Source organism: Sylvia atricapilla, chromosome 1 (genome assembly GCF_009819655.1).
Source record: "Sylvia atricapilla isolate bSylAtr1 chromosome 1, bSylAtr1.pri, whole genome shotgun sequence".
NCBI lineage: Eukaryota > Metazoa > Chordata > Aves > Passeriformes > Sylviidae > Sylvia > Sylvia atricapilla.
In genome coordinates, this window is record NC_089140.1 from 151,889,249 (window position 1) to 151,902,430 (window position 13,182).

At 50.2% G+C, this 13,182-nt stretch overlaps 1 protein-coding gene across 1 annotated transcript in view; it reads right to left on the reverse strand.

Annotated features, from left to right (window-relative positions):
- Positions 1-949: 949 nt before the first annotated feature.
- ZC3H3 (zinc finger CCCH-type containing 3) overlaps positions 950-13,182 on the reverse strand; it is a 126,716-nt gene continuing 114,483 nt past the window's right edge. Inside the window, exons 10-13 of the mRNA XM_066336986.1 lie at positions 11,289-11,467; positions 9,564-9,772; positions 1,394-1,468; positions 950-1,237 (exon numbers count right to left, since the gene is read on the reverse strand). Of these exons, the coding sequence (XP_066193083.1) occupies positions 1,206-1,237; positions 1,394-1,468; positions 9,564-9,772; positions 11,289-11,467 (495 nt within the window). The 3' untranslated portion in view covers positions 950-1,205. The remainder of the gene's footprint in view (positions 1,238-1,393; positions 1,469-9,563; positions 9,773-11,288; positions 11,468-13,182) is intronic.

Below are 13,182 nucleotides of genomic sequence, written 5' to 3' on the forward strand. Positions count from 1 at the left end.
CAGGGAGGCTCTTCCATCCCAGAGGAGGAAACTTTTATTTACATATCAAAACACAGGAGTTAACAAAAGATGTTTTCATATCAACAGAAACCACAACGTTTTTATTAAAAATCAACTCGTTGGACACACTCTGGGGGCACAAGTGACATCCCAGGGTAGGGATCTGCTGGTCCTCCAGCACCTGGGGGATGTTGTGGATTTGGGATGGTGACAAAACCACTCCACAGGGGTCACATGGGGAAGGGAACCCCCTGTGGGGACATGTTTGGGGACCAAAGCCACCACCCATTGGCATTTCCCACCCCATCTCTGATCACACCTGGATACTGCATCTCCAGGGAGCCCGAGCTCTTCCCAAATCCCTCTGATGCCTTTGTCCCACAGGATTCTGCCTGCAAATCCCACAAACTGCATCTGACTGGGGGAACAGCACCTGCTACCCCCAAATCCCTTGGAAATTATACCTATGGATGCAAAACCCCATTGTTCCAGTAGAATAATCCTCTCCTTTCACTCTGCTCCTGCTTGGATTTGGAGAGTCCCAAAAACCCCAAACCCTGGAGAGTTGGCACAGATGAATGAGTTTCCCAATGAAGCCCAAACCCATTCTGGGATAGGGAGAGGTGGGGTTGTAATTTGGAGAGACCCCAAAATGCAGCACCACTCCCAACACATTCCCATGAGGGAAGCTCTCAGCTCCAGGAGATCTCCCAAAAGCAAGGAGATGGAGAGGGATGGGCTCTTGGAATGGTAGGATCAGGGCTGTGGGGGCTTTACACCCGTTACTTCCCAGCACGGTGACTTGTCCCCAGTACATCCCGGACCTGGATGTGGGAATGTCACCTGATGGCATTAAACCACCTCCCTATCACCTTGAGACAGCACCGGAGGATGGATGGGGATGGGAAGCTCTTCCCAGCCCCACAATCATCCAAGGAGGTGGCAGGACTTGCCTTCCAACAAACCAGCTGAAAAGGTCATTTATTGGTCAATTTAAAGATTCCAAGCCAAGCTCCTTCCCTGCAGGAACGAGCGGTGTATTCCCACGCTGCCACACGACTCCATGTCCAAATGACATCCTGGAAAAGCAGGAGGAGGAGGGGGGGTGGTGCCATGTCTGGACATAGCATCCTGAGGTAGGTGCCAGGTCATTCCCTGGTTTTCTGGTTCCTGAGCTGGTTGGCTGTCACAGGATTTGGATGGATTCACAGCCGGGGCTTGATCTGCAGCCGTTTCCCTGGAGGGAGGGAAGGGAATGGTGATGGTGGGAAGGAGGGGGACACAGCTGGATATTCCCAGGTTTCTCCTTGCCTGGGCATGGGAGGGGGTTAAAGCACATGGGAAATTGGGAATGGGAGTGGTTCTCTGCCCTGGCAGCACCCACTGGACTCACCTCTGCCACCCACACGGGAGTTCTCGGAATCCTGCAGGGATGCCCCTGGCAAAATCCTCCTCCTTTTGGCATTGCCTGGGAAGGAAAAGGAAGAAAAGAGGAGAAAGCCATTGAGGTTGGCTCAAGTCACCTTGGGAATCCCTTGGAATGCAGGTGTAGGAGTGTCCTAAGTTCCTCTTCTGCTTTCCATCCCCCTTGGCCATGTCAAGGATGGAGGTGGCTCATTCCCCAAATTCCCAACTCAGCTCTTTACAAGTGGCACTCAGAGGTCACTTCCCACCATGGAGCAGCAAATCCGCTGCAAAATTCCCAAGTTATGGGTGAAAAAGAGAATTAAGAGGGATCCAGACCTTCCCACTGGTGAACATCAGGATCTGTTTTGGTGCTGGGATGGAGCTGGAAACAGCTGAGCACCAGCAGTCATCCTCTCCAAGCATCCCCAGCATCCCTTTAGGGTGCTCCAGGTGATGTCTTCTGCTTACTGGGAAACGATGCTTCCTCCAAAGAGGGCCCTGGATGCTCATGTAGAGCCAAAACATCCTACCTCCTTGTAGGACGAGTCCAGCATCATCCCGTGGACCAAGGTGGACAGAGTGAAACCCTTCTCCATTTTCAACCACAATGCTGGGAGTACCTTTGTGCAAATTCTCCTATTTTCCCTCTCCGAAGGGTTTGGAGAGGTGTTTATGGGGTTCCACACACCAGAGTGATGGGTGGGAAGGAAAGTGGTGGCCAGTTGGCCACCAAGATAAATGAGGATGGAGGTTTCCCAGGGGAAAAAAAGGACCCACAGGTTTAGTGGGAAAAGTTCCTCTTCACTTGGGATTAATGGAGGTGGAGAAGGTCATGGAGAAGATGGAGGGAATCCAGCCGAAACTCCCTCCAGAGTTCTGTTGCCCGTGTTCCTGTGAAATTCTGCGTGGCACTGCTCAAACGATGGAGGTGGGGCCAAGAACACCTTCGAGCAGCCTTGAGAGCCCAGAGGATAAAGTTTTTGGGGCAGGAGAGGCAGGACAGGTGAGGCCCCAACAACAGAGAGGCTCCAAGAGTTTTCCTTCGCTTCTCAACTTGGATAAACAAACTTGCTGGGAGTCGAAGCCGCGCTGGCAGTGATTCATCGCTCTGGAGTTAATTTATGGAAAATAAAGAGGCCTCATTTAGCACCTTTCCACCCTTAATATAACTCCCATACATCAGGGGGATGCACAGCAGACACGGCGGATCTGGATATTCCTCACCGGCAACGCAGCCGAATCCGACTTTTGGGAACGGTGACACGGAGCGAAACATCCTCGCGTCCCCCACCCTCCCAATTTTTCCCTCTGGCATCCAGCCAGGTGGTTTTTCCAGCCTGGGATCTGTGAATCCCAGCATTATTGCTGGAATGAGCGTCTGGAGCTGCTGGTTGTCACCTCACGGGGTCAAAATCAGCATCTCCACATTCCTGCCCCATGGTGCGAGGTCAGTAGGAATGGTGAGAATGGCTCAATTCCCTTTGGATGAGCCAGGGAAAACTTCCCTAGTTGATATCCATGAGGCAGCTCAAAGCAGGCATGATTACAGAAGTAGAAATATGCATTTATTTTGGGGGGGAGAAAAAGAAAAAAGGTGATTTTTAAATCAATCGTAATTAACTTCCTGACTTTGGTACAGAGCGCACAGACCCAAGATACTTCCAGAGCATCCCTGCTTGATTTCCAACAGAGTCCTCAAAAAAATCAAGGCAGGAATGAGAAAATAAACCCAAAACAGATCGTGAGAGGGCTAAACTGGTTCAGTTTCTCCCCTTGGATGCAAGAAGATGGAGGAAGGATGATGCAGCCAAGGGATGAGCATCCCAAAAAACCCCCAGGAGGGAAAACCTGGACCAAGCACGGGCATCACTCCACCCAACCCTGGCAAAGGAAAAGATATTTTTCCAGTTTTGTGCTTGGGAGATCCTGCAAATGGCGTGATCAATCTTGGGTCGCCATCTCCAGCTCCTTCACTCTCTCCCCCCGCCGCCTTTCCCGGCATTCCGGGAGCGGCGCAATCCATCTTCCAAGGAACCAGGTATATAATTTCTAGTTAGCGAAAGCAACCCCTTTTTCATTCCGATGACTGAACAGCTTCAAAGGAGAAGAACTGAGCCCGGATCACGAGTTTTCCATCGAAACCCAGGCGGTTTTTTCGCTGAGCTTGTCAGGCTCGTCGGAGAATTAGGACTTCCAGCGCTCTTCCTCCTGATGGAAATCAACATTTATTTTGCCTAAGCCTAAGAAGGTGTCAGGCAGACGGAGAAACTTGCCACTCTTCTCCAGGAAAAAAGAGGGAAAAGAAGGAAATCTAATAGAAATATATTATCAAGTCTGAGGAGTGGACAGTGCAGTAAATCACACTTCAGGTGGCACCATTAGATTTTTCAATAAAACCTGGTTTTCCCCCAGCCGGAGCCGAGCGGCTCCAGCTGCATCCGACAGGGAAGTTAAAACCAAATTTGTTTCATCCAGATGCTGATCTGAGAGGGATTGAAAGGGATTTCAAGGTGGGGAATCCTCTCGGATGGAGGGTGAAAGGAGGTGGGTCTGGGCCCCAAATCCTCTCCCTGATCATCATTCTTGATCCCTGAGGGATTAAAAAATTTGGTTTCTCTGCAAGGTGGAGAGGTGGAAGGCAGCTGGAGGTGCTGCACATCAGGGATGCAGATTCCCAAAGCAATGGGATGGAGGGAAAGACAACTCCCTTGCAGCTTTCCAAACTTTACCATCCAGCAGGAGAAAAGCCGGAATTTTGTTGTTTTCTTATCCTCAAGAACCTCCAGCCTGATGGCAGATTTGGTCTCCATCATTCTCCTGATGCCACCAAAGGGTTTCATCCTATCCTGCATCTTCCTCCAGGAAAGCTCAGAGCACCAAGACACATCTCAGAGCATTTCCCTGCTGGATCCTCAAGGTTTAACGCCATGAGGAGAAATTCCCTCCAAACACACTTTTCCTCCTCACTCTCAAAAGAAAAATATCCCTTAACCCTTTCCAGGACATCTTAGGGAGTCCAGAGGCTGAATCTGCCTCCTAAAAGTCTTTTCTTTTTGTTGCCAAAGTGCTCCTGGAAAAACTTGAGCTGGGAGATGCCTTTTTTATTGTATTAAAATTATTATTATTATTACTTATAATAATAAAAATATCAATAATTATATTCATATCATTACTATATTAATATTATTAATAATTATAAGACTATAACAGATATTATTAATATTACTGCTACTACTAGTATTATTATTAAATAAAACTCAACAACAAAAGATGGGGTGGAAATCCATCCCAGCAGCAAAGGCTACATCCCAGAATTTTCCTCAAATATTTTTTTCATATGGAAAAAGTTTATGGGGAGGGTTGAATCCCTTTGGCTTCATCCTGCACTAAATCCATGTGGTGAAAATCAGCACTAGAAACTCATCCTGCTGCTTTTCCACAAACCTTCTGTCACAGGTGGACGAGACCCTAAAAACTGAGTCTAAATGCAGCCATCCCTCAAGCAGGAAAGACAACATGGATCCATCGAACTGGGAAGGTTCAAGCCGAACATCAGGAATAATTTCTTCATGGAAAGGGTTGTCAGGCACTGGAAGGTTTCACGCCCAGGGAGGTTTGGAGTCCCCATCCCTGGAGGTGTCCAAGGAATGGATGTGGCACTCAGGGCTCTGGTCTGGTGACAAGGTGGGGATTGGTCACAGGTTGGACATGATGATCTCAGAGGTTTTTTACAACCTTAATGACTCTGTGATCCTTCCATCTCCATCCCCTACATCCACCAGACAACTTCAGGTTTGGGATACTTTCAGCCTTTGGGGAGCCACAGATGACCCAGCTGTTGTTGGAGGCTGGGGCTGGATCTCCTCACCTTTTCTCCTCACCTGCCCTGATGGCTCTGAGAAGCTGCAGAAGTCAGAAACTTCGCTGTGATTTTATTTCCTCATTGCCAAGTGTCCAATTTAGGACCTGCCAAGCCACACTCCTTTACCAGGACTGAAATCTTTCTCTTCTGTATTAATTTTCTGCCCATTTTTTATGGAATCCTAAAATGGTTTGTGTTGGAAGGACTTTAAGGACCTATTCTCATGGGCAAGGGCATCTTCCACTAGTCTGTGTTGCTCCAGGCCTCACTCAAACTGGCCTTGAACACTTCCAGGGATGGGGCATCTACAACTTTTCTGGAAAACCTGTGCCAGGGCCTCACCACCCTGGAGATGTTTATGACCACACAGAGAAATCAATTCCTTGTATTTTATCCCCATTTCTTCCTCTCAAGAGGAACAAACTGCACCAAGTCCTGCTGGGGTCAAAGCTGACAGTGATGCCGGTTCCTCTTATCCTGGGACAACCCTTTTTGAGTCTAAGCCCTCCATCTCCAACCCTCCAGATGCTTCGTGGAAAGCTCCAGGGCATCTTCCACCACCAACTCGACCGATTAAAGGTTTGGTTGCCTCACCTGGCTGCCAAAAAAAGTTTTGGAGCAAAGATCTGCAGGCAGAAGAAGCACTGAAGGAGATGCTGATGGTGATGAAGATCCCATGGGACCCAAAGGGAACTGGTGACATCCACGTGGAGGGCGGCAGCACTTGATATATCCTAAATTAAATAGGGGTTGCCCAGTGCAGGACCAGGAGTTGGACGTGAGAGTCCCTCCTAAATTGGGATACTCCCTAATTCCCAGATTCCTGGGGCTGGGAATGGTTGGATCAAGACTCACCACCAAGAGGGTGGTGACAGCGGCAGTCCCGTGCCCCGTCGGGGTCATCCCTCAACCGTGGCGAGGAAAGGGGCGAAAATCCACATTCCCAAAACTTATCCCTCCAGAAGTGGAAGCCGTAAACAAACCCAGAAGCCGCCGCCACACCTCCCTGAATTCCTCGGAAGCTGAGGAGGTTGAGCGTGCTCAGCGGAGCCGTTAAAAAAGACTGGAGCGAGCATCTTCCATTAACGTTACGACCGTGAAATATGACAATAAAATGACGGCCGTATGGTCCCAAATTTGCAGCCCGCCGAGCTGCTCGGGGTTTATCGTCACTCAAACGTGCAGAGAGCTGTAAAATGTTTACAGAAAGGGTCGTTTGCGGCTATAAAATCCTCTTTTCTCTCCTAAACAAGGCTGAGCGGAGCCATTTACAAAGCCCAGAATGTTCATCGGGGGAGAGGGGAACATCTGTTCTCTCCAGGAGTTTGCAGTGATCTTCTCGAACAAATTAACTAAAATGGGTGCTTTCTAATTAAATTAGCACTCGATTGGAATGGTTTGCATTGGTGCAATTAGCGCGGGGAGGCCAGTTAGGCTCCAGCACAGGCGATTTAACTGGAAGGTGAAATATGGAAAAGCCCATTACCTGGAAAACAGGAGTCGGAGGGGTAGGGAAGCCTGTTCTCCCTCCGGCTCCATGCTCCTGGGTGGATAACAGAAGGTGAAGGATGGGATGCCACCAAACCCACTTTTCCCATTTGGGATGCTCGGCTGGGAGCAGTTGGCTGACCCGTCCTGCATGGATTGGCTTTTTGGAGGATGCTTGGAAAGCACCAGTGCCCTCAAATTAACAGAATCCCGGAATCATTTAGGTTGGAAAAGAACTCTGAGATCAACCTTTACCCAATCACCACCCTGTCAACCAATCACTCGTCCAACCCCAATTTCCAGGCTCCTCTGGAGGGCTGGGAAAACAACAACAGTGGCTCCCCTCGACGCACGCAGACCACATCCCTCCTTTCCAGTCCTCTTTCCCTATATCCCAGATTCCCACTGAGACCCTGAAAGCTCATGCTGTTGCCCACACTGGTCCTTAAAGGTCATCTCCAACCCCCCTCCCTGCTCCTCCTGTGTTTTCCCTCGTTCCTCTTGCATTTCCCAGGATTAAAAGGGCATCTTCTCCAATTGTGACTGTTTAACCAAGGAATTCATCTCATTCCTTCGTAACGACCTGTCCTCCTCCTTATTTACCATCCCAATAATTTGTGTGTCAGCTTCAGGCTTCACAAGCACAAACACAACGTTGTCGCTGGCACAGCTCCCTCGATCCCACGCCCAAATCCCACCACAGACTCCAGCTACTTCCTCGAGCTGCACAAGGACCCACCCTGACCAGCTGCTCAGCTCCAAACTCAGTCTCAGGATCACGGAATATTCTGAAGGGATACAGGAATACTGGAAGGGATCCACAAGGATCATGGAGTCCAGTCCAAGTGATGTGGCCACCAAGAAGCATTTGGTCCTTTAGAAGCATCAATCCCATGTCCTCCTGGGATGGTGGCCAGGGTTCCTCTTATCCCATTGGATTTGGGGGTCTCCGGGTGCTGCTGTGCCCTTAAATCCCTTGGCTGGAATTAAGATGAGACCCAAAGATGGGTAAACCCATGGATCAACATTCCCATGTCCAGACTCAGCATGCCATCACTTTGGCAGAGAAATTGCTCCATCACCAGATGATTTTACAGCCGCCTGTGATTCCTGCCTGGTTTTCCTTTTTGTATGGATCCTCCAGCACCTGTTTTCCCAATGCCATGAGCTTCCCTGAGCAAAGGAGCACAGAGGGATGAGTGCCCTGACTCTGTACCTGCCAGCCTCACCCAGCCTTCCTGTCGGCATTCCCAGACAAACCAGCTCCTCCTCCTCGTCCTCCCACCCAAAACACATGGAAACCATCCTCCCTTGGAGGCACACACCAGAATTAACAGGAAAAGGATGCCCTTGCTCCCGAGTTACTCCCAGCTGCCGGGTGTATTCCGAGGCATTTCAACCGTCTTCTTCTCCATGAATTAATTGTTCCAACTTCATCACGGAGATAAAAATCCCAGTTAAGTTGCTGCTTTGGGAACGCTTCCCGAGATCAAAAGGGAGTTGAACCGGGGCCAAGGAAAAGGAAGGAGGGGAGAAGAAATCCCTGGAAAGAGAAGCTGAGTGTTTCACTCCACGTTGTGGAGAGGAGAATTCCCAGCTGGAATGGTTCCCTTGCTGCGTCCACCACACCGTGGTTCAACAGCACCCGCGCTCCTCTGTGACTTTGGGAATATGTTGCTAATCCTGGGAATTCTCTTTCTGACAGTGTTGAGGCATCTCAGTCCTCCCTGGCTTGAAGTGGCTGAGCCAGGCACAGCCTTGCAGATCCTTATGGATGATCCCGTAAATGCTTCAACCTGGCTTTTGCAACGGAATTCATCCCTTATCCCAGGGGGATCCTGCTCCGGCTGCATGGAAAACAGGGATCAAAGATGGGAAGGGCTCACACGGAGCCAAATCTTCTGCCAGCAGAGCTGGGCAGTGGGAATTTCATCATTATTCCACAAATACTGTGATTTCTGGGTCCATTCCTGGATGGTGCTCTGGAGATGAGGCTGCGCATCCCTCTGGAGAAGGATGGGAGTGGAAAAGGGAAGCATGGAGCATCATCCTGCCAAAAACCTCCCACTCAAAGCTGGGAAGAACCAGGCACAAGCCCAGCCTCACTATCTCCTGGGGGATATCTGCTCCTGGGGGTACATCCCTGGAGCACCCCAAAATCCCATCCGTTGAGGGATTTTCCCATGGAGGAGCTGAACGAGGAGAGGAGGAACCAAGCAGAACATTGGAGAAACTCCTTGCTCTCACGTGTCAGAATTCCTAAACAGTTCTGCTCGTCCTAAACCACATTTTCCAAAAAGTTTACTGACTTCCAAAGTAGACAACCCCAGACTAACAGCTCTTCCTTAAAACTTCCAACCTGCAAACACTCCACCTCACCTCCCACTGGAATGCTTTTACTGGAAAGCCTCCAAGCTACTTCCTGCTGGGAAACAGGTGTGATGGATGGTCCAGAGGTCCTCCAGAGGCAGAGTATCCTTGCACCCCACTAAACACCTTCCCTATTGGGCAGTGCTGTGATTCCATCAAGGAAATGAGACCGGATTCATCATTGGATAATTTACAGGATAAGGAAGGACCTGATAAAATAAGGGGACAACGTCCCCACACACAATTTTGGGAACAGACAAAAGGATTTGTCCCCAGGAAGAAATCCCGACTACCATCTCATTTTGGATTCCCAGTCTTAACTGGTTTGGTGACTCACAAGGAACATGGATCCCATCAAAATCCATGGAGAGCAGCAGAGAATAATTTTTTTTCTTGGAAAACCAGAGCCACTCCAAGCAGAGGATGTGATTCCTACCTGGCTCATCCTCGGGCTCATCCTCGTCCTTCTCCTCTTTGCAGCCCAGGGAACCAGGAGATTCCGGGGATCGGAGGGAGATGAAGGATGGCAGCTTTTGCAGGCAGCTGCTTGGCTTGGGGTCCTCCTCTTTCAAAAACTTCACCTCTTGCTCTGCACCAGAGGGTCCGGGAATTTCCCCGTCATCCTGGAGCTGAGCTGGATCATTCCTGCAGGAATGGGGAAAATAATAAGGGAAAGTAAAACAATCCCACTTGGCAACGCTGGACATGGCATCATATGCAATGGAAGAGGCTTGGAGCTCCCAGGTCTCCATCCAAGGCCATGCTGTATCCCTGATTTCCCCAGAGCCAGCACAGAATTCAGCTGGAGTTCCTCCCTCCCCAGCCAGATTCCCTGTCCTGCACTTCCCTGAAAGATTCCCAGTTCCTCAGATTCTTGTGGAGGTGCTGGGCCCCTGATTGTGATCAAGCAGAGGGAAGGGGAGATGGAGAGCGTGGGGAGTTGGGATGGCTTGGAGGTGTCCTGCCGGGTTTGGCTCATTCCCAGCCCTGCCACTCTCTTCCAAGCTAACTTGACACTCCAGCTCCTTTGACATCTCCCACGACGGTGCCAATAAAGGAAAAAAAAACTCTCTGGAGCAGCTTCCAAGCTGGGGCGTGCTCCCTTCCCAGCGGAGGACGCCAGGAGCCTCCCAACCAGCCAGGCCTGAGCTCATTCCTCCTTCCCTAAAAAGAGCAAGGAGCTATTTTACACCTCGTTCACACCGGGAACGTGAGCTGGGTGTCATTCCAAGGCTCTTCTGTCACACGGGATAAGTTCGGAGAACCCGTGGAACTGCTCGTCCCCCTCTGCTACCTTACAAGGCAGGGCCAGGATGAGGCCCAGGCCCAGACTATGGAGAATTCCAGGAGCACGGACCAGCCTGGCAAAACTCCCAGGTCCCTCTCTTTCCATCCCACCTTCGCTCCCACCTCCCGCTGCAAAAAGCCACGGAGAAGGCAAGCACCGAAATCGATCCTTCCTCCCCCCACTGAGCAGGACTTGGGAGATTTGGGCTTTTAAAGTCAAATTTCCATTTAGCTTTAGTTTTAATTCCATTGGGATGTAACTGTCCTGCATGCAGGACTTGGGAGTGAGGGCAGAGGATGTGCCAAGCTCAGGAAAATCCATCATCATCAGCCTGTGGTTCCCTCCTAGCACCCAGAAACATCAGGGAGAGCTCCGAGAGCTTCCAAGAGCCCAGCCCAGCACCAAACTTTTCCAAAGCCTCTTATCTCCATGTCCATCCCCATCTCCTATTCTCCAGCCCCTCTATGCCATGGAGAGGGCTCAGCTCTGCTCTCCAGCATGGACATAAGGAAGAGGGATGATGTTTTCCAGTTCCCCACACAACTATGGATAACCTGGACGCACATTCAGCAGTAGGATCTCCATCAGGGCTCCTCCATCTCCAAGAGGAAGGTCTACAAAAGCCTCCAAGTTACCTGGAGGTGCTAAAACCCTGGATGGCACATTCCTAAGGGTGAATCCACCCTTTCCTCTCCATCAGCTCTTCTCCAAGCACGGATGCTGCCTGTCCCAGAAGTGGCTCCATCAGGAAACACCACTGTGACCCACATCAACAACATCTTAAAATAAACCAGGAACACGCTTGGAAGAGGAAAAACCTGGAGCAGTTTGGGAAGAAAACTGTTAAATGAAGCACAATGAGCTCTTTCCTACCTGGCTGACCCCTCCTGGATCCGTCTCCACTTGGAAGGGGGGTGGCTTTGGTCTCCATCACCTCCAACCTGCTGTGGGTGACGTCTCTTCTGGGGGTGCAGGAGCTTGCACTTGGCACCCTTGGGACAGACGCCTTTCTTGGCAAAGTCGGGACACACCAGCGTGTGCTTCTTCTTGCACTGCCAGGGAAAAGAGGGAGCAGAGTTGGAAAAGGCAGGAAAAACCCAGTGGGAGCACAGGAACCCACAGCTGAGCTCCTTCAGGTGGCACCAACACCTTGCTGAAGGGAGAGAGGGATGTGTTGGTGTTTCCCTCTCTGCTTCCCTCTTTGCATCAAAACAATGTTCCAAGAAAAAATGCTACTAAAAATAATATTCTAGTGTGGCACGTTCCACACTCACCCACAGTTTTTCAAGTGCTTGATTTTATGGATTCAAACCACCAAAGCCTTAATAGCAGTGATTTACCCTTGGACAAGTCCCAACGAGGTTATCTGGGCTGGAGAAGCTGGTTTTGGAGATGATACAGGGTTTTGTTGTCCCAGAGCTGCCTGGGACTTGGGAAAGAGCAGAGAAGAGCCAGAACAAAATAATTTTAGGACTTATTTTGGGATTGCCGCCTGGACTAGCCTTCTGAGGAAGATGGATGAGGGCTGGAGTTTAACCTGCTCTTCCCAAGGCTTGGTTGATGCTGTCCCATCCAAGGAAGCTCAGCGTGGCCATGGAATGGGGCTGTTAAAACCACAGCATTGAGATGTTCATCCCTAAAACTGCTCCTGCACTCCCAGCTCTAGATTTTGGCAACTCCCAGCAGCCACCAGTGGTTCCAGTGGGAACGAGGTGTCATCAGTGTCCTAGAGCTATCCCACAAGGCTTTCTGCTGGGAAATGGCACTTTTTGGCACTGGGAAAGGCAGGAAGAGATGCAGGCAGGGAAGAGGAGATGCCTTTAGCTGGGATTTCTATCATTCAGCTTGGGAATGAAAGTGGGAAGAGGGAAAAAGAACAGCCTGTCTCCAATCCCTGTTCCCAGCAATCCAGAGAGCTCATCCCAGCATATCCCAAGGGATGAAGGGTGGGAGCAGGTCCTGGAGCCCTCTTAGTCCCACTCCCACCCAGCGTGCTCCATCCCATCCAGTTTGACTTCTGCATCACATTGTGACATCCATGGAGAGACTCAACCCAACACACGTGGCACAACCAAATATTCCCAACTCCAACATCCATTCCCTTGTTGACCTTCTCCACGAGAAATTAGGATCCTTCCACACTTGGATGCCCATGCATCCCATTCCTCCATGCTACAGACACTCAATTTTTGGGGAAAACGAGATAAACCCACAGAGAGAGAAACACAGGGAGAGTTTCAACACTGTCATTCTGGCCTGTTTATAAAAATCCATCTTGCCCACGACATGGGATGGAGGTCAGCTCCTGCCCTTTTAATGTAACTTCACTGTGGGGACAAAGGAGCAGCTCCCCGTGCTGACCTTTGGGATTAAGCAGGATCCCTGCCGAGCTCTCTCCTTGAGAAGCAGAAGGATCTGACGGGCTCTGCTGCCCGGGGCTGAGCGCTGAAATCAACAGTGGAGCAAGGAGCTCATGTGCTGGAGGTTGGGGATGGTGCTGAGCAGCAGGAGGGCTGGGATGCACATGGACACACAGATATGGGCTCAGTGTGGGGGGCAGCTCAGAGATAGTGCTGCTTTTCCACAAAAAAATCCCACTTTAAACCCCCATTCCTATGATTTTCCCATCTTTTATTTCAAGGAGCTGGAATGGGAAGTAACTATACAACCAACAGGCAATCTGGAAGTAGAGTCAGGTCTGAACAGTGCCTGGCTTTGCCAAATCCAGTGCTTTGTAGGAACAAGGAATCGTGATATGCTTTGGGCT